The sequence below is a fragment of the Sorghum bicolor genome, chromosome 10 (genome assembly GCF_000003195.3).
Source record: "Sorghum bicolor cultivar BTx623 chromosome 10, Sorghum_bicolor_NCBIv3, whole genome shotgun sequence".
Lineage (NCBI taxonomy): Eukaryota > Viridiplantae > Streptophyta > Magnoliopsida > Poales > Poaceae > Sorghum > Sorghum bicolor.
This window is the reverse complement of record NC_012879.2, coordinates 8,962,318-8,981,425: the sequence shown is the minus strand read 5'-3', so window position 1 is coordinate 8,981,425 and position 19,108 is coordinate 8,962,318. Positions and strand designations below refer to the sequence as shown.

The following is a 19,108-nucleotide window of genomic DNA, read 5'->3' as shown; positions in this document are numbered from 1 at the left end:
CAGTTGAAGACTACGGCTCCAAGTCTTGGTATAATTATCATTATATTATACAAATCACACAAATATTATCACCAATATATTTCACCACTGGAATTTTTCCAGTTCTGACAGTAACAAGAGCAACAGTAAACTTCTTAGCGTCATTCCGTTTAGTGGTTACTTAACACCAACCCAAGAAAACATAGTGAAAAAGCGGGAGAGCAACACATAGGAACAAAGAAATGTTAACAGCTACTGGATTCCAAGGTGGTCCAGACACCCATCCTTAACAAAGACATCTTCCAGCAGATGACCTATGAACTAGGTCAACCACAATTATGGTCTTTAATTGATGGAAAAAGTCTACAGCAACAATAACACGCTTCTCATAATGGCATCTTAGAAGGAGTACCTGGATGGCACCAATGGAATGTTTCAGATTACAGAAATTTCTAAAATGTGATGCTTTTCATGGTGGCACATGGAAATACCTGGGAGGCGTGGGTATTTTTTTGGAGTGGCATGTTCTTTGACGTATATAACAGCTGTTCGTTGACCATGAGGTCCCATTGATTCAACTGAAAACAAAAAGTTTAACATGTTACCAGCTTTACGTTTGTTGCAACCTGAAAGGCTGGAAGATGGTACAGCAAAATAATGGTGTACAATAATGAGCACAGGAATGAGGTCAACATTTGTGTTTGACTTCAACTACCATAGGATACCTCATTCCAGAATTTACTGATGAAATGATAAAAGGCTTAGAAAAATGCAAAACAGCAATAGTACTGCATCACATTGAAAGTACATTAGCAAGCTATAGTTCAGAAAAAAACTCACTAAAGGAAAGCCATCACTGCCTGTTTGAATCCACCCAACTAAAGTTTAGCTAGCTAAAATTTCAAAGCAAAACTTTAGCTAGCTAAAAGCTCTCCTAGCTGAACTTTAGCTGGGGTATTTGGATCAGCTAATAGACTCGGCTAAATTTTAGAGGGCTTTAGCTGGGTTGAGACAACTAAAGTCAGCTAAACTTTAGCTGGTCTTTTAGCTGGGCCGTTTAGATCCCTAACAGCTAAACTTAGCCAACTAAAGTTTAGATCGTGGATCCAAACATGCCTCGTCAAGGAGGGGAAATCACTATAGGCAATATGAGCTATTAATTCAAGTACTGTTTTTTTTATAAATTTATTTTGGTCTGCAGGACACTGACTTTTTATGATATTTTTTCTGTGGAAACCTTTTTGTCTGTAGGACACTCATTAACCATGTTGTGCACACCAAGTCACATTTTATCAGTGTCCTACGACCAATGTCCTTTTTTACAAGAGAAAGGGAGAGAATAAAATTGCAAGAACACAAAATCCTTCTGCACACTTAAAAGCAGGAGACAATACCATCACATAACTCAAGCATGGAACCACCCAATTTCCGTACTGCACCTTCTGCATTTCTTACTTCTTCCTGTATCCAAAAAAAAGTGAAATTAATGTGCTGAATCCAATTCCAAGCAAGCAATAGTGTTTGCAGTGTACAATGGTATCACGTCTAATAAGACAAGAAAATCCAAGACCTACATGGGGATCATGTCCTTTTGCAGCTATAAACAAACCACCAATGCGAACCAATGGGATGCAATACTCCGCTGCAAAAGAGAAGTCTAGAAAATTTGCTAAAACAGGTCTTGTAATACAAATTCAAATATCGCATACCAAGAACTTTCAGTTCAGCAACGGCTCTTGCAGCTACTATATCATATCTTTCTCTGAAATCAAAACTTTGGCCAACTTTCTGTCCTATAAAGCCATGCAGAGAAAATGGTCATTTTTAACAATGCAGATAGATTCCTTTGCAGGTAACATAACAACAATATAAGTGTGTCATGGCTAGTTTCGTGGTAGGCATGAAATGTTTCCATAAAATCATTCCCTTCACCAGGAAACTTATAGAAGCATATCTACTCAAGGATTAATAACTACAGTAGAATCAGCACATGAATTGAAAGCCTAAAAATAACTATAGTAGTGCAACAAAAGAAATCGATTTCTTAAAACAACCAAACATGCATGCAATCTAGGACCTTGTTTCCCAAAAGATTCTAGTAGCACTTTAATTTTTTTGTCCCAATCAATCTGGCCCTAGGCGTGGTCCAAGTACATTTCACAGTTCTCCCAGCCCAGCAAACTTCAGCGGCCTGTGCCTACGTCTCTCGCATGCATGCGCGCACGGTGATGCCCCCCCCCCCCCCCCGGTCCTTTTGTCCTCTCTCCTCTTGCTGTTGCCCCTGCGAAACCCAACCAGAGAGCTGGTGGCAGCCAAATTGACGAGCGTTGACCTGAAAGCAGTGTTGTGCCAGCACGGACAAATCGAGCAATGGGGTAGCGAAGGCTAGACCGCCAGACATCTGAGCTGGCCATGGCCCATGGACAGAAGAGAGCACAATAGGTCACAAGCCTAGCTGCAGACATGCAGGTGGCTTCAGCATTTGCCCAGTTTGCCCTTGCTCTATTTCAATCCTGGACTCCCCAACCCTAGGAGCAGAGAAGGGACTCTATTTGAGCTGCAGAACAATCTATGCTATCTATCAAAAGCTTGTTTGTGTGCCTGATGGCTGATGCCACTCATAGCAGTTTAACACTACCATACGATTGTAGGTAACCAATTCAATTTCTTAGCCTTCTAACCCTGAACTTGGCCTTCGGCCTCACGACCATGGTTTGTTATCTTTCAACTGTATGGCAATGTTCCTTGATCAATAACCATCATGTGTTTATACTGTAAAAAGATTCCTTGATCAATTACTGCTGTGTTTTCACAATATTTTAGTAGCTCCATTGTTACGGCGCTGGGCTTTGCTGCGGAGGTTGTAGGGAGGAGAGTGGAGAGGTTGAGGGCATGAGCGTTGGCGGCGGCGGAGAGCCGTCGCCGCAGAGCAGGAAGACGTACAGGGAAACAGGGAAGGGGTGCTGGGCGCCCAAGGGTGTCTTAGACACAATCCCAGGCTGCCTGATTCATTAACTTGACTGGACTTTATAGTCCTATTACAATCTAGGTAACAAACTCTTAACAAACTCTGATTCCTTTATCAAATCTGGACTCTAACCCAAACTCTATCATATCTTTCCAAAATCTACCTAATCTTATCTATCTCAAACTCTAACAAACTATCCAAATTCTAGCCCTATGCGCCAGGACTCAGCCCCCTTGCTGACGCCTGCGCTGGTAGGTGTTGCCTACCATAACATCCATATTCATATATATAACGAAAAGGAAGAGAGAAGCATTTTGCTTGATTAAGTCAAAGCAGACTAGATGAATTTGGTGATGCCATGATTTTGACTTTGAACAAATATACCCATTCGGCAAGAAATCTGACTTATACCTCACCTTATGTATTGAAGTTTTATGTAATCTTACTGTAGATTTGGCGTGGTTACTACAGTGCTATCTTAGTTTCTTGATTAGAATTTGACGTTAACTAGATTTTGTGTTATGCACAACATTGAATGTTTTCTTTGCGCAGTGTAATTCACAGATCTATTTAAAAATTTCAGTGCTATATTTATTGCATAAAATGGTATATTTGGTAAACGAGCACTGCTACACTGGGGTGATGTCGATGAATTTATTTTGTACTGCAGCATGTTTTTATCATGTTTGTTGTACAATCAAACATGGAATCGAGATATCTTATAAATTATGCATTTTATCTTCGTTTATATGAACTGTCAGTATATAGGCCACGAGGGGTCCTAGGCATGAAACTGATTTTACAGACTAATGAGAATAGTATTTCACAGCATAATAGCATATGCTAAGCTTAAAACCATCTTACCTCAGCTCGGTCACACACCACGTTCACATTTGACAATTCCATGGCTTCAACGGCATGCTCCAAGAACGTGCATCGCTTCCGCATCGACTCCAACAGTGTAAATTTCCAGCCTGAAACCGAGGAAACAAATCATGATTGCAACAACCAAATCAACCACAACTCATTTTCCCAGCCACATCACAACACCGATTAAAACTGGAAAAAGCCCTGGAAAAAAGAGGGGGTGTTTACTCGGCCGCGCAACGGCAAGGATCAGGCCCGGGAGCCCGGCGCCGGAGCCAACGTCGATAAGGCTAACCCCGTCGATAGAGCCACCAGCGGAGGTGGAACGGCCGCGGTACGCGCGCTCCAGTGGGGGCAGCATGGCGAGGGAGTCCGCCACGTGGCGCGTCATAACCTCGGCCTCGTCGGTGACGGCGGTGAGGTTCATCCTCTGGACAGATTCGAGAGAGTGAGAGACGCACGCGCAGGGCAGCGCCTCGCCGCCGTGGGAAGCATTCCGTGCCTAGGAAATGTCAGGTGTGGTGTGGTAGCTGCGGAGCTCAGGGGTTCGGGACGGACCTGGTTCCATTCAAGGAGAGTGTCCACGTAGATGGTGACCTGGCGCTGCTGCGGCGGCGAGAGAGAGGAGGTGGTGGCGGCGGCAGAGGAGGAGGAGGCGAAGGTCGCGATGGTCCGGAGGTTGACGAGGGGGTGACGCAGCCGGTGGCGCCTGCCGAGGAGGAGGCTAGGGAGGAGCACACCGCGGCCGGTGGCGGCGCTGCAGCAGCAGAGCGACATCTCTCGCGGCGGCGGCGGCCTCAAGCGCGCCGGGGCTTTGGATGGGGTTTGTCCAGTAGTTACGTGTCTTTGCAGAGAAAACGTATTTCTCAGTAGCGTTATCCAGGGACGCTTTCTGCTCGACTCGACTCTCGTGGTCTCGTCTTCCACGGGGACACTTGGACGAGCACGAGCAGCTAACGTGTGGGCCCACTCGGCAGCGACTCGCACAAGTCGTCAACTGAGACGGCGGGCCGGTCGCAGCTCCCCCGATGCGATCGCCGATAGCCCACCTGCTCCAAAGACAAGTACTCGCTGCCAAGCGGGCCACCCCCTTCGCCAACCTTCCCCTGCCGGCGCTCAGATCCGCCGCCCCGCACCACACCCGGCAGCAACCACGACAAGCGGCCCGGCGCGCGGCAAGCTCCCTCCCACCCTTCCCACCATGCCGGGTCTGGTCGCCTACTCGGGCGCCGGGCTGGGCCTCCTGGCCCTCGCCGCGCTCGAGTCCCTGCCCCTCCGCGTCCCGCCGCTCCGGTTCCTCCCGCGCCGCCTCTCCACGCCGCTGCACCTCCGCCACCTCGTTGCAGCGGCCCTCTCCGCGCTCTGCCTCGTCTCCGCTCTCGTCTCCGCGCACCACCTCTCGCTCCCCACGCTCGCCGCCTCGGCGCTCTTCCTCCTCTACTCCCTCGCGCCCTTCGTGCCGCTCGCCGCGCCGCTGCCGTTCCCGCTCCTCGACCTCCTCCTCGCCGCGGCCTTCGCGCAGGAGCTGCTCCTCTTCGCGCACCGCCGACCCTCCACCGCCGCCGGGATCGAGAACCGCTACTTCGACCTGCTCCTCGTCCCCATTGCGCTCTGCCTCGGCGCCACGCTGCTCGCCGCGCACCGCCCAGGGGAGCCCACGCCGCGGCTCGCCCGCGCGGCGGGCCTGGCGCTGCAGGGCACGTGGATGCTGCAGATGGGCTTCTCCTTCTTCACCAGCGCCATCGCGCAGGGCTGTGCGCTCCACGCCGCCAGCCGCGCCGACTACACCATTAAGTGCCGCACCCACGAGGATTACCACCGCGCGCGGTCTGTTGCCACGCTGCAGTTCAACGGCCACCTCGCGCTGCTTGTGATCGCCGGCGCGGCCACTTATGCGGCAGTCCTCTCCAGGGCAAACCGACCCCCGAGAGGGTATAGTGTTCTGGGCAAGGAGGTGCAGATGGAGGGGATGCCGATTATGTCACAGTTCACACTGGATTCGGATGAGGAGAAGGAAGACGAAGCGATCACCTCTACAGTAGCTCCAGTGGCAAATGGCGCAGAGTCTCATGACGAGATCCCACTGCACGAACCTGATTCCAAGTGACGGAGATGAAATTTGGGCTGTTCTTCTGTCGATTAGCCAAGTGGAGGAGGATGTCAACAGAGCTGCAGTACACTGGGGCTCCATGCTTGTGTGTTTTGGTACATCATTTTAATATGGTTTTCACTTTCTGATATTTGGTTAATATGTGGAAAGAAATCTTGCTTAGTTTGATCTGCATAGATTAGAGTTAATATCTGTAAAATATTGTAATTTGTTGGGTTCACATAGATCTTTCAGAAATAAAGTTAACACGTGTTCAACTTTGAGATCAATTTGCGTTCTCCACTTACTTTATTGTCTAACTAATTGAAAACTGCTTCAGTTTTTTTTAATGGTATTTAAGTCCTGTGCCATAGGTGTATCTGTTCAGAGTTACATCATTCTTTCTGCTGCTAGTGAAATGATCAAATTATTCTTTTTGGAATTTAGATTAGATGTTCTACTCTGTGAATTTGGATGAAAATTGGCTGCTATAATTAGCTTGGCATTGCCCCAAATCCTCCTCTCCTAGGTCAGTCCCTTTCCTCATTATGGGCTCTTCTCACCTAGAATACCCACATTCTGACTCATGGCTTTGTTCATGATGACATCCACTCTGTCAATCTGTCAATTAATTGTTATCTTTTCTTCATATAAGAAATGGATACCCTTAGCCCTTAGAATAATAGGTGTGGAATTTGTTAAGCACATTTGGAATCTAATATTGCAAAGTGCTGCAATCCCTCGTAGGGACAACTGCCACTGGCCACACTTGGGAGGAGCATTTGCTGGGATTGATGTGAACCAATCTACCAATTCTCAGCTGCCTGTGAATACTGGTGTTCTGGTATGGGTGATACATCCATGACCATGGTGGCATCAGTTGGCCCCATCCAATACACAGTGTAGCATGGTGACTTTGCTGACTTTAGATCATCAAATGAGTTGAAAGTTGAAACGTATCCCTGTGGTGGATGGGATATAGGGCAGCCAAACAGTACATGACATTGTTAACTTCTTTCAAGTGAATCGGTGGTAGTTTGTGCCTAGGTATTTGGTTTCTGAAGCATTTTGGGTGCTGTGAACTGCATTGTACGTTCTTGTGTGGATGCTGGGTTTGTGAGTTGCGCCTTAAAATCAAGATCCATTGGGACTAAGATTCAGAGGGGTTCATTGTTTCCGCTATCTGGCTTCCAAGGCTGGATGCCAGATTGCAAAGGTGTTTGCACTTTAGTTTTATTTGCTTCCATTTTTTCTAGGGAAAAAGTTGTTCTTTCTTGTTGGTGGCTTCAATTTTTTCATGCAAGATTAAGGCTTCTTATTTCAGGTATAATGCTGCTGAGGGTTGCCTGCAGAACTGCCCGTAATGCTGGTAGCAAAGATGATTCTATTTATAGCTGTGTTTACTAGTGGCTACTAAATGAGGCCATGCTTGTCAAACCCAAGATATTCTCTCTATCATTGATATAAATCCACAACTGGTTCAATGCACCTCTGGTTTCAGCAATGTCATGTATGCTTGTTTTCATTTTTCTTGGTAAACAAACTACATCAGCTCTCTCTTTCTATTGCTCTAGTGATGTTTTGTTCTTTCGCTTAAAGATTGACAGGATTAGAGCTCCTATATTCCACCATGTTTGAGGTACAAAAATATACCAATGTGTGCTTTTGCCTTTTGCTAAACCATAGAAAGAAACCAAAACAATATCAGAGCAAACCAAAATTTCAGATGTAGATCCATTTACAGACAATGGATCCCTATACAGTAAGTCGATCATAATAGGCAGCCAGTCAGCCACAAGAATTAGGCTGACTTCTGTCATTCTGTGTTTAGTAAGTGACCTTCTGCCTTCAGAAAGTTTCATGAGAATGATTTGCGGAAAGTAATCTCCAGCCAAGTTACTTTTATTCATTAAACAGAATGATTTATTCTGTGAACACACAGCTTGTTTGCTCTGGATGCACTGGGCTTTCATGTAGCTTTAACAGTGTCTATCTTATTGATATTACTGTTACATCATGTCTTTCGGTCCTTGATAAAATGATAAGCAATGGATAGTGCAACATGTATAGTGCCTGTCTGCCTTTTGCGCTGTTAGATATTGATTGGGCTTCTCAAGTGGGTTTTCCCCATGCTAGAGGACTTTTATTCTTCTCCCAGTCAAGCTATTTCTTCTGAACTTTGCTCCATGGTAACAGGTTTCTTTTGTCAGACACAAGACCTTTAAGTAGCCAATAATTTTTCTAGGGTTTGAAGTAGCTATACTTATTCCTTATCTTTGGGATATGTCTTTGCATTTGAGAATTCTTTTGATCTGTAGGGCAGAACCTTTGCAGTTTTAAAGCTTTATTTAGTTATGTGGCCGTGTGTTTTTTTTTTCTTTTGGAGGGGGTGGCCGTATGCTTTGGCAGCTGGCTCTGCGTGAGGCTGAATATAGGAACTGTGGCATACATTTCCATCAATTGTTCTCAAGAAAAAAAAATATCAATACTATGTTGTTCTTAGTAAGTTTACACTCAAATATTATTTTCGAACTGTACATGGACTGTAAATAGGCATTGAATCATTTCATTGATACATGATCCCCGCATCTTTTCATTAAACCCTTTGTCATTAACTCACTGGAACTTGTTTGAGTGTGAGATAATTGCCAAATTGATACTCATTAAGTAGTATACTCTTTCCATTCCAAACTATAAGTCATTTTGGCTTCGTCTTAAGTCCACCTCCACGGCAGGCCTTGTTTAAAAGCACTGAAGAGCTTGGCAGGCCTTGTTTAAATCTAGGGTCGGCTGTTACATGAGTGTTATATCGAGTATTTGGATAGTAATAATAAAAAAAATTACAGAAATTCTCGGTACTCTGCGAGACAAATTTTGTTAGGTTTAATTAATCTATCATTAGCACATATTTACTATATTTTTATTGTAGCAACATATTGTCTAATAATAAACTAATTAGATTTAAAAGATTTATCTTGTAAAATAGTCATAATCTATATAATTAATTATTTTTAAAATCTATATTTAATATTTCATTTATGTATCTAAACATCGATGTGATGAAAGTCTTCAGGCGAGGGCCTAAATCGGGAGGTGATCACGTTCACGGCGGCTCGTGCTAGGACTGCTGCGGCTGCGGCTGCCGCTGTGCAGCATTTGTTTATAGCGGATCGCTGGACTGTGACGTCAAGACTTGAGTGTGGTTTTAGCCGTGCCCTGGATACTTAGGCCAGTCTAATGTATGTTTTATGAGAGTGTCATGCACATTAAATATAGTGCTACATAAGTAAAATTGCTGACTTGGCAGTGTTATTAAATGAAGGAGTTTCATCAGATCATGAAACTATACATTGAGACTGGCCTTATGGAGCTGATAACGACCATTCCTAAAAAATCACGTTATGATAATTTGAAATTTCGGACAAAGAGTACAAGCAAATTTATTGTCTTTAACTGTTTTCAATAATTTTATTAAAAACGTGTCAGCAGTAGCCACTCTGTTTATTTCGCTGAAATTTAGCTTATGCTAATACTATTGATTGATTTGTTATGAGAGAAGACATTGTACAATGACTAATAAGTTTAAATAAATAGCTATAGCCAGAGATAGTGCAAAGCTATAACTGTAGATTTAAAACCTTGCCTCAAAATTTACGTACTTGTCATAAAAAAGAATCCACGTACTCAGTTTTTTTATATAAAAAAAGAATCCATGTACTCCATCCGTAAGAAAATATAACTCCAAATTAGTAGTATGTTAACTAAAGTATATGAAGCTTGATTAAATTTGTATAAAAATTATTAATATTTATCCTACTAAATAAATACTATTAGGTTACTCTTATAATATACTTATCTGACTTATAAATATTCATTTTTTTTATCTATATATTTAATAAAACTTTAGGCACTTTATTGAGAATACACTTAGAATTGTATTGTTTTTTTTTTTGAGGAGCTGGGAGTTTTCTTTCTTTTTCTCCTTTTATTATTTTCCTTTCTTGTTTTTGCATATGAAAAATAATCACTAGTTGGTTTTTTAAAATCCTAAACCAATCTTCTACCTTTTGTAACAAAAGGACAAGTATATTTATCCTCTTTTAAACTGCACTTAATCTACTAACATATAAAACAAAAACTAAGAGAATCTTTGTTAAATTACTTTTCTCCTTTCTCTTAAAAATCGCTATAAGAGATTGAGAAAATACAGTTCGAGGTTATTAGGGAGGGCTACTGCTGGCTACAACAGATCAAGAAAAATCATCCTCTTTATTACATGAGATCCACATATTAGTGCTCAAAAATATTCTTTCTTCTTAGATAATCTATACCATTAATTATTTTTAAAGTCTATTACTCTTATTTGTCGAATCTGTCAGCCATTCAACAATATTTTTCTGTCACAACAAATCAGCGAATAGTACTTTCAGTCAGGCTACTGTTCGTTGATAGCAGATTCAGTAGATAAGCTAAGCAAACATGCTAGGTTCAAACATGATACTTAATAGACTTATACAAACAATAATTCATCAAACAAAAAACGACTATTTCGATTATTTAGTTATTAGAGCATCTCCAATAGTTATGCAATTGAAATTTGTCATTTGTTGGAATTTGCCAAGTCCCTAAACATTTTGCCAAAGGAAAATAAGTTTATCTCCAAGTGTTTGGCATTTTTGACTTGACATTTTCCAAAATAGTGGACCCAGCTATTTTTGTCCGAGAATCTTTCATCTTCGCGGTAACTTTTCTCGCGCGTCGCGCGGGCGCCCGTCGCGCGCAACTCATTCGCACGTCGCCGCCATTGTCTCACGCGTCACGCGTCCGTGTCGTCTGCATCCTAATTTCTCGGCGGACGTCGGAGGTGGAGGTGGAGGTGGACGGCGCGGCGGTGGGCTCAGGCTGCGGCAGCAGGCGCAGGGCGAAGTGGTTGAGCGGGAGGGTGAGGCTGCGGCATCTGGCGGTGCTGGCGGACGATAGCCATTGGCCTGTTCGATCTCCTACCCTTTTCGTCGCTGCAACAAAACCAGTCGTTGCGCTCGATCTTGTACCCTTCTCGTCGCTGCAACAAAACCGGTCGCTGCGCTCGATCTCCTACTACCCCGCGCATCGAAGATCGATCTCGCGTAGCCTCGTGCGTCGCTGCACTGCAAGAGACGGAGGCGGTGCGCAGAAAATAGAAGGCGGCGCGGGGGAAAGGTAATAGACGCGCGCGACGAGGACTCGTATCGCGGGAAACAACATGTGGTGAGTGCGGGCACAACAAGAAGTCCAAGATTCTAGAGATATCAAAATTGCCAAGCCATTATGCCTATGCAAAAATGTCAAGTTTGGTCCATCAAATACCAAGTTTGCCAAAATGCATAAGTCAAATGCAAAACTGTTGGAGAGCAATTTTTGAGATTTTTGGCAAATTTGAAGAATGCAAAGTCCAATTGCATAACTGTTAAAGATGCTTTTACTACTTATAAGATATCCGATGCCTAAGACCGGATTACCTGAAATATTTTTGGTTAGTTAAATCCGATTACCGAATTAGTAGTAGGCTCGGTCTCTATCAGTACGGTCGTTTTTTCTGTTTACTAATCAGTAATCACCCTATAAGCCTGAACTATCCTGATTGCGACCGGCTCCTCCGACTCTATCCACATCTGGCACCGAGGAAAATTTCGCTACGGTACAAAATCCCGAGGCATGATTCGACTCCCACACCAGCACGATTAGCTAGCTGTAGCTGACAGCCAAACCAAGAAATCGCCATGCTTTCCCCTGCTCATCTCGCCTTCGCCGCCGCTTTCCTCCTCGTCTTCCGGTCATCGGCGCCTGCCGCTGCCGCCCGACCGATCTTCGACGGCAAGCCCTCCCCCTCCGAGGCCACCGCCACCGCGAGGTGGCTCGCCGCCCAGAACACGTGGGGTGTCCTCAGGTTCCCTCCAGTTCATCCCGAAACCTTTCTTCCCGTGCTCTTGCCCCCGCGATTTGTTGCCTGAGCTAGTTCCTTAGCAACAGGTGTCCTTAGGCCTTAGGGGGTAGCAGCGCGTGTTGGTTCGATCGAATCGGGCAATTGCCGGCGTTAGTAGAACATTGTCGCTCTTGAGTTTGGACTTTGGAATCGATGTTGTTATCTTGTGGAGGTAATAAGTGCTGAGAGTGGCTAGAAATTACTTGAGGCTTTGTAGCCTCGAGAAGTTTTTGTGATTGCTTACGAACTGCTTTGCTTTAGGCCATGCTCGATGGGAGTTTCATGACACAGTTTCCAACAGTGCATAGGAGTTTCATATGGATGAAACTCTCTCTACTCCCATGAAACTATCATCTCTCTCTTCATTAATATAGCACCACATCAGCATATTTATTGTGCATGAAACTCTAATGAAACCCCATTGAGACTAGCCTTAGTTCGGGTAGCTGTGCAGGTGGCAGTGGCGGAGCTAGAAATTCAGCTGGGTGCGCACAAAGCACAAGGGTCCAACAAACCACACTCAACCAATTCATTACTGAAGGAGTAAAAATATAATTCATGCTCATGCATATAGTTCAACCGTGTAATACATAGCTTAAATGTCACATGATTTTAGTCACCTGCTGATGTAGTGGCATTTTGGTTGTGCCTGACACCCAAATTGACTCCACCAATGATACATGCCAAATTTAAGACTGAGGCCTTGTTTAGTTCGCCCCGAAAACCAAAAACTTTTCAAGATTCCCCGCCACATCAAATCTTAGAGTACATGCATGAAGCATTAGATATAAACGAAAATAAAAACTAATTGCACAGTTTGCCTGTGAATCATGAGATGAATCTTTTGAGCCTAGTTAGTCCATGATTGGATAATATTTGTCAAATAAAAACAAAAATACTACAGTGCCAAAATCCGAAATTTTTTCGGAACTAAACAAGGCCTGATTTGGGAGAAGTAACTACCCTGATATGCGGACTGTACAGAGACAGACTCATAATTCAAGACTTAAAAGTACATGGTACTCATGTGGCATCACGTCAATGAGTCCAGTTTATTAGTTAACATACCAGTGAATTGCAGAATTGAATTCAGTAAACATGTTCAATTCTGTTCCTTGCTCAGGTTATTGTACATCAATTTCCGTTTGGTTGGTTAGTGATCAATACTTGAATATTTCACTTGCAGCACAATATCAAGTGACTTAAGCGGAGCTCCATTTGGGTATTCCTTCTTGTCTCACTGCTGCAAACAGCTGGCATATACTCTTTTCTGATTGGTGAACTTGATTCATGGCTTCTTTTGTATATAGCAATGTAGTTTCGTATAGTGATGGAGTTCCAGGGGAGGGCCGTGGAATCCCTTACTTTTATCTGACAACTCTGGATCCTACTGCAAGAGATGCACTGGAGGATGAAAGGACCTCCTTTACCCTTAGTGAGTTCCCTCTGGGGACATGTGGGAAAATAGATCCTGAAAACCCCACTTGTGCAAAACTTACTCTTAATGGAAAGGTACTAAAAAATTGCAGCCATGATAAGATGATGTTGACTTGCTGTTTATATCCATTTAGCCTATCTGTTTAGTTGTGATTGAATCAGTTATCATTGAACTGACATTGATCTATTTGGGCTTGAACTGGTTCTCTACCTATAAATTTCACAACTGATGGTAATGAGTTTTCACTATTTGGGCTATGAGTTTTATACTTATAGATGCATATGTGTTCCTGTTTCATGTTAATAATGGTAATGCCTTTTGTACTTCTCCTAATTAAACTTTTTGACTGGATCATGAAGTTTCCAACAAAAAGAAGGGAAATCCCATCTCAACTGCATGGAAGTAGCAAACTCTTATAAATAATAATTGTCACGAGAACTCGGTGGTATCAATTTCTGCAATCATGACAAACATGTATTTGAGGCTGTGTCCTCCTAAATTATCTCTTATGGTGAAATACTAAAAAAGAGTATTTTTGGACATATGTTGAATATAACACATGATTACAAACTATTATGTATTGTGGATGCCACCAAGCTGTACTCTTTTTTTTCTCTCGTATAAGAAGTTGTTGTATGAAGTGGCATTTGCTATTTTTGCAGTTGAAGATGGTTGACCTTCAGTCATCTGAAGCAGATTTGGCCAAGTTAGCACTTTTCACCAAACATGCTGAAATGAAGGGTAAATTCATACTTCTAATCATGCAGTATGCAGAGAGGTTATCTACCATCTGTTATCTCAATAACCATATGTTATTGTTTGATAGATTGGCCAAAGAATCATCATTTCAAAATCTTCAAATTGGAAATCGAAAACATATTCTTGATTGATTGGTTTGGAGGTCCTAAACCGATATCCCCCTCCCAATACCTTGAATTCGGAAGGTGAGCATACAAAAACCTTGAAAAACTGAGCCTATACTGTGCACCTGCTCTATACAAAGAGAGAATGTCAATCTGTAGTTCTGTATTGCTGCAGAACCATTTTATTTAATATGCTGTCGATTTATTCAGGAATCAGTCAGTGATGTCCTCATAAGGGAAGAATGCTTCATGGATCTATATCCGTCTGTGTATGCTCTTCTTACAAATGAAATACATATTGCACATATTGTAACAGAATAAACTTTTAGTGTTATAGTTGTTTGGTATTGTTGTCCATCACATCTTCGTGAGCAATTACTTGACAAAAAAAAAAGGTCTGTGTATTTTATGCGCTATGCATTATGGTCTGGCCTTGTTTAGATCCAAGAACTTTTTAAACCCTAAACACTGTAGCACTTTCGTTTTTATTTGACAAATATTATTTAATCGTGGAGCAACTAGGCTTAAAAGATTCGTCTCGTGATTTACAGGTAAATTGTGTAATTAGTTATCTTTTTTATCTATATTTAATGTTCCATGCATATGCCGCAAGATTCGATGTGATGGAGAATCTTGTAAAGTTTTGGGGTTTTGGATGCATCTAACAGCTTCCAAGATCTCAGTAATCAAATGACATTGGACTCGACAGGACGGGTCTTTTCCATGGTCATAACGTTTTGATGCACATATTGTAACGCTGTCGTGCTGCTTTATATTTTCATGCAAGCTAGGAAATTTTATTGGTCCTGTTCGCTTGATCTTATTTGCCGAGTCTGCAGTCATTTAACAACGTTTTTCTTTCATAACAAATCAGCGAACAATATTTTTAACTATGGTTTTTTTTAAACAATCGAATAGACTCAAATTGTGTGCTAGTGGAAACATAGCAAGAGTTGACTTCGGATCTGGTGAGGTCATGGCCAATAGATCAATATTTCAAGTGATGAAATCAACTTAATCATTGAGCCTTTCTGAGTCGTAACAGACCGTTGTCAATGCAAAATGTCCTGCCAAGATTATATTTGTTCCTAACTTCACAGCTGGACTATGCAAGTCTGTAAGGGTTAAATTTGCATATGGTCAACTTGATATTAATATCACAAATCCAGCACGATTCCTTTCCCTTATCTCCATTATAGTTAAGGGCCTGTTCGTTTGCAAATTGGTTAGAGGGATTGAAGTGGTTTAAATACCTGTTTGTTTAAGTTGTTTATCTGTCAGTCATTTAGTAATGTTTTTTCTCACAATAAATCAGCGAATAATACTTTTAATCATGATTTTTTTGACAAACAAATAGACAAATCCCTCTTAATTCCCAATCCTCTCCAACCCCCATGGATTGGGGCATAACCAAACAAGCCTTAGTAATTCAGTCGAAAAGCACCGGATAAATCCAATAAAGTTACATTTCAATTCAAAAACAAAAGAATCAACCTGGGCCTGTTTGGAATGAAGTATTTTTACAGGAATTTAAAAGGATTGCCAAACCTGTATTTTGCTGACGTCACCTACCGTTTGGAACGAAGGAATGAAACTTTCCATTCCTCTGGAAAGGTTTCCTTCACTCGTCAAAACGCAGGAATTTTAACATCCACTCTTGGCCAAAGTTTTCGCGCAAGACCGAGGCGCTCTCGCGCGCGCTAGAGAGAGAGAGAGAGCGCGCGTTCGCGTGGAGCGTGGAGGAGTGCTTGCCTGCGGTGCCGCCCCGCTGCACCACCCCAGTTCTCGCTGATGTTTGGCTCGCTCATGCTGCTCTAGGCCTCGCTGCACCAGGCCTTCCTGCGCCGCTCGCGCTTGAACGCTTCACCGCGCCGCCAGCACCCCGCTGCACCGTCCTTTTGCCTTAGCACCTGGTCGCATCCGCTCGGAGCCTTGTTTCTAGGAAAGGATATAAACGAGAGAGAAGGCTGCTGGATTTTTTTATTGGGCCCCATCGTTTAGCACTAATAATGACACTTATAATCATATATATTTTAAGATTCTTGTGTTACGAATCCTGTGTTCCAAACACCTCTATCTAGTCATTTCCTGCAGTTTTCTTTTCCTCTGTTTTATCATTACACATCTATTCTATTCCTGTATTTTTTTCCCATTCCTTTGTTTTTGATTCCTCCGTTCCAAACAGGCCTGTACAGTTTATACAAGACAAGAGGGACCTTGCAATATTTTTCTGCTATGGTAACCAAAATACATACAGTTCCAAAGACTTGATCGAGACGGCAGGACAGCGTGCAGAAAACGAAGACTTTGACTTTGTTTTTTTTTTTTCAGAACTGGGTTGTGTTTGACCCGGACGGCCCGGCGTAATTGCTCCGGTGCGGCGGCCGCCGGATGGAGACAAGCCCCTCCGACACGACGCTGCCGTCGTCCCACTGCCGTCCGAGTAGTCCGGTGGCCGTGACCGGGGCGTCGTCGTCCTCGCCGCGCATAGCCCGCAGCGTGCGCCGCGCCAGGTCTCGCCCCACGCCTCCTTCGCCCTCGGCCACCGGCTGCAGCGCGGCCTCGACCCCGGCCGCGCGCGCGAGCCCGCGGAACCTCATGCTGCCCCGGCTCATCCCGTAGAGCGTGGATATGCAGTACTCCTGCTCCGCGCTCCCGGGAGCCACGGAGCCGTTGCGCATCAGCCTGACGACCGCGGCCACCGCGCCGCCGTCCATCAGCGCGGCGCGCCCGTCGGGGCAGCCCGCGAGGTTGGCCAGGACCATGACGGCCAGCCTCCGGAGCGCGGCGGCGTCGGTCTCGCTCGCGCGGTCCCGCGCCTCGGCCGCGGAGAGCAGCGTCCGCACAGCGCCCGGCGCGCGAGCGATCTTGGAGCGGTTCATACCGGAGAGGGAGACATGGTACAGCGCCATCCCTGCCTCGCGCCGCGCGCGGTGGCCCGTGGCGCCGGCGCCCGCGAACAGGTCCAGCAGCGGCGGGATGGCGCCGAGCACGCCGATGGCGGCGCGGTTCTCGTCCTCCACGGCGAGGCTGTACATGGCGCCCGCGGCGTGGTCGCGCGCCTCCGGGTGGCCGCCGCGGAGCACGTCCACGAGCGGCGACACCGCCCCGGACCGCACGATCCGCACCTTGTTCTCGGGCTCCAGCGACAGGTTGACCACCGCCGCCGCCGCGTTGACCTGGACGTCGGCGTCGGGCGACAGCAGCATGGGGCGCAGCGCGGCGAGGAGCCGCGGCGTGCAGAGCTGCCGCCTTACCTCCTGGTTCTCCCGCGTCGCCTGCCGCAGCAAGGCCATCGCCGACGCCTGCTCCGCGGGGGTGGCGCCGTCCGCCCCGAGCGCGGCCATGATCTCCTCCTCCAGAGCGTCACCCCTCTGTCTGGAGCTCGGCTCCTGCACCTGCGCGAAGCCGTCGAAGACGCTGGGTCGCCTCACCCGAACCGACGAGGCGACCTGCGTCTGCGGTCGCTGCGGCTGCGCCAGCGAGCTCCGCTGCTGCGGCGGCATGAGGCGGCGCACGATGTCGTGGGCGGTGTCCGGCGACAGCGGCGCTGGGTGCGGCAGCGCGAGGCGGTCGCACCAGTTGAGGATGGCGGTGCGGAGCGCGACGTTGGGGACGAGCACGAGCGGGGACGACGACGACGAGGAGTGGTGGGACTGAGAGAGGTCGGCGGCGACGGCTGGCGGGGAGAAGGCGAGCGCGGCGCAGGCCTGGATGCAGGCGCGCTCGAAAGTCTGGCCCGGTGGCGCGACGACGGGGTCCGCCATCAGCGTGCCGGAGATCGGGCAGAGGAACTCCGCCGGCGGGTCGGCCGTGAACGACGACGACGGCGACGGCGGGGAGGGGAACCGCGGGGCGGAGGGAACCGCCGCGGGCGGCTTTGGCGTTGGCGGCGGCGGCGGCGGCGGCGGCGCCCACCATGGACGGTCGGTGCCCGTGGCCATGGGCGATTGGTGATGAGAGAGCGTCGCCGCGGTCGCTGGCTCGCTGCTGCGTGCGTGTGTGTTGGCGGTTGCGATGGAGTCGTGGGTTTTTAGTGACGGCTCCTCGGAACACGGGGATAGCAACCGAAGCGCGCGTAGCCACTAGTACTCGTCAAGTCGTCATCGCTTCACCAAGACGCGCTATTGGCAACCGGAGACTTTTTTTACCATTGCCGGGACATAAAAAATTAGTCACCGGTTTTCATTCATAGAATCCGTGTTATAGATTTTTTTTTTAAAGTTTAACTAACTTTAGAGAAAAGAGTAATAACATCTATGATATATATAAATGAGCACCTCATGAAAATATATCTATAGTAATTTAATGACACTAATTTAATACTATAAATCTTAATATTTTATTCTAAAAATTCAGTCAAAATTTAAAAATTTTGACTAAAAACAACTCTAAAATATTTATTCAGAGATAGAGGGAATAGTTTATAATGGAGTACTCACTCCATCCTAAAAAAGAGGATCGCAAATAGATTCATATAAAATATTAACAATACATATATTTATCAATATTTATATCTCTAAATAATTTTTTCAAAAAAAAATCAGTGATCATCTATTTTAATAATCAGTATCAATTATTAGGTACCATAATTACTATTTTCTCATATATATGTTTTATTAAAGTTAAAAAATATTTGATTTTTCGCTTTTTTTATGGGAAGGAGGGGTAAATCACATGTTTGAAAAATCACTGCAAAGATACACCGCCGCAGTCGCCAGCGTACAAATGTGATGTGGCCTTGTAGGTAAAAGCTAGCATTTATAGCGTGTGAGCGTATATATACAAAACTACAATCAGTCACGTTTGTTTGTCCTACGGTGCCTCTTCATTTTCTGGACATAGGAACTTTGTCCTTGTTGTGTTGAGGTTGACGAGACTTCTAAATGCTCATGAGGCTCGAGGCCTTGTTTAGTTGGACAAAAATTTTGCAAAATTTTCC

The 19,108-nt window shown here is 45.2% G+C and overlaps 4 protein-coding genes across 6 annotated transcripts; 2 read left to right on the top strand and 2 right to left on the bottom strand.

The window, feature by feature from the left end:
* Positions 26 to 4,672, bottom strand: LOC8065703 (ribosomal RNA small subunit methyltransferase G). The gene is made up of 8 exons (XM_021448725.1): positions 4,373 to 4,672; positions 4,043 to 4,244; positions 3,812 to 3,921; positions 1,689 to 1,767; positions 1,554 to 1,621; positions 1,374 to 1,440; positions 471 to 557; positions 26 to 391 (listed from the first exon to the last, which is right to left on the bottom strand). The coding sequence occupies exons 1-8, from the start codon at positions 4,589 to 4,591 to the stop codon at positions 366 to 368; spliced, it is 858 nt and encodes a 285-aa protein (XP_021304400.1). The 5' UTR covers positions 4,592 to 4,672; the 3' UTR covers positions 26 to 365.
* Positions 4,819 to 7,391, top strand: LOC110430777. Of its 3 annotated transcripts, XM_021448724.1 has the most exons (3): positions 4,819 to 6,019; positions 6,351 to 6,432; positions 6,651 to 7,057. In XM_021448724.1, exon 1 carries the CDS (start codon positions 5,016 to 5,018, stop codon positions 5,919 to 5,921), a length of 906 nt encoding a protein of 301 aa, XP_021304399.1. In that variant the 5' UTR covers positions 4,819 to 5,015; the 3' UTR covers positions 5,922 to 6,019; positions 6,351 to 6,432; positions 6,651 to 7,057. The 3 variants fall into 3 exon arrangements, with proteins under 3 accessions (XP_021304399.1, XP_021304397.1, XP_021304398.1); XM_021448722.1 differs by lacking the exons at positions 6,351 to 6,432; positions 6,651 to 7,057 and adding an exon at positions 7,228 to 7,391; XM_021448723.1 differs by lacking the exon at positions 6,351 to 6,432.
* On the top strand, positions 11,531 to 14,673 carry LOC8061482 (protein CREG1). The gene is made up of 6 exons (XM_002438092.2): positions 11,531 to 11,829; positions 13,052 to 13,087; positions 13,176 to 13,377; positions 13,966 to 14,044; positions 14,130 to 14,247; positions 14,377 to 14,673. Exons 1-6 carry the CDS (start codon positions 11,663 to 11,665, stop codon positions 14,399 to 14,401), a joined length of 627 nt encoding a protein of 208 aa, XP_002438137.1. The 5' UTR covers positions 11,531 to 11,662; the 3' UTR covers positions 14,402 to 14,673.
* On the bottom strand, positions 16,177 to 18,401 carry LOC8065702 (U-box domain-containing protein 39). The gene has a single exon (XM_002436730.2). The coding sequence runs from the start codon at positions 18,108 to 18,110 to the stop codon at positions 16,494 to 16,496; it is 1,617 nt and encodes a 538-aa protein (XP_002436775.2). The 5' UTR covers positions 18,111 to 18,401; the 3' UTR covers positions 16,177 to 16,493.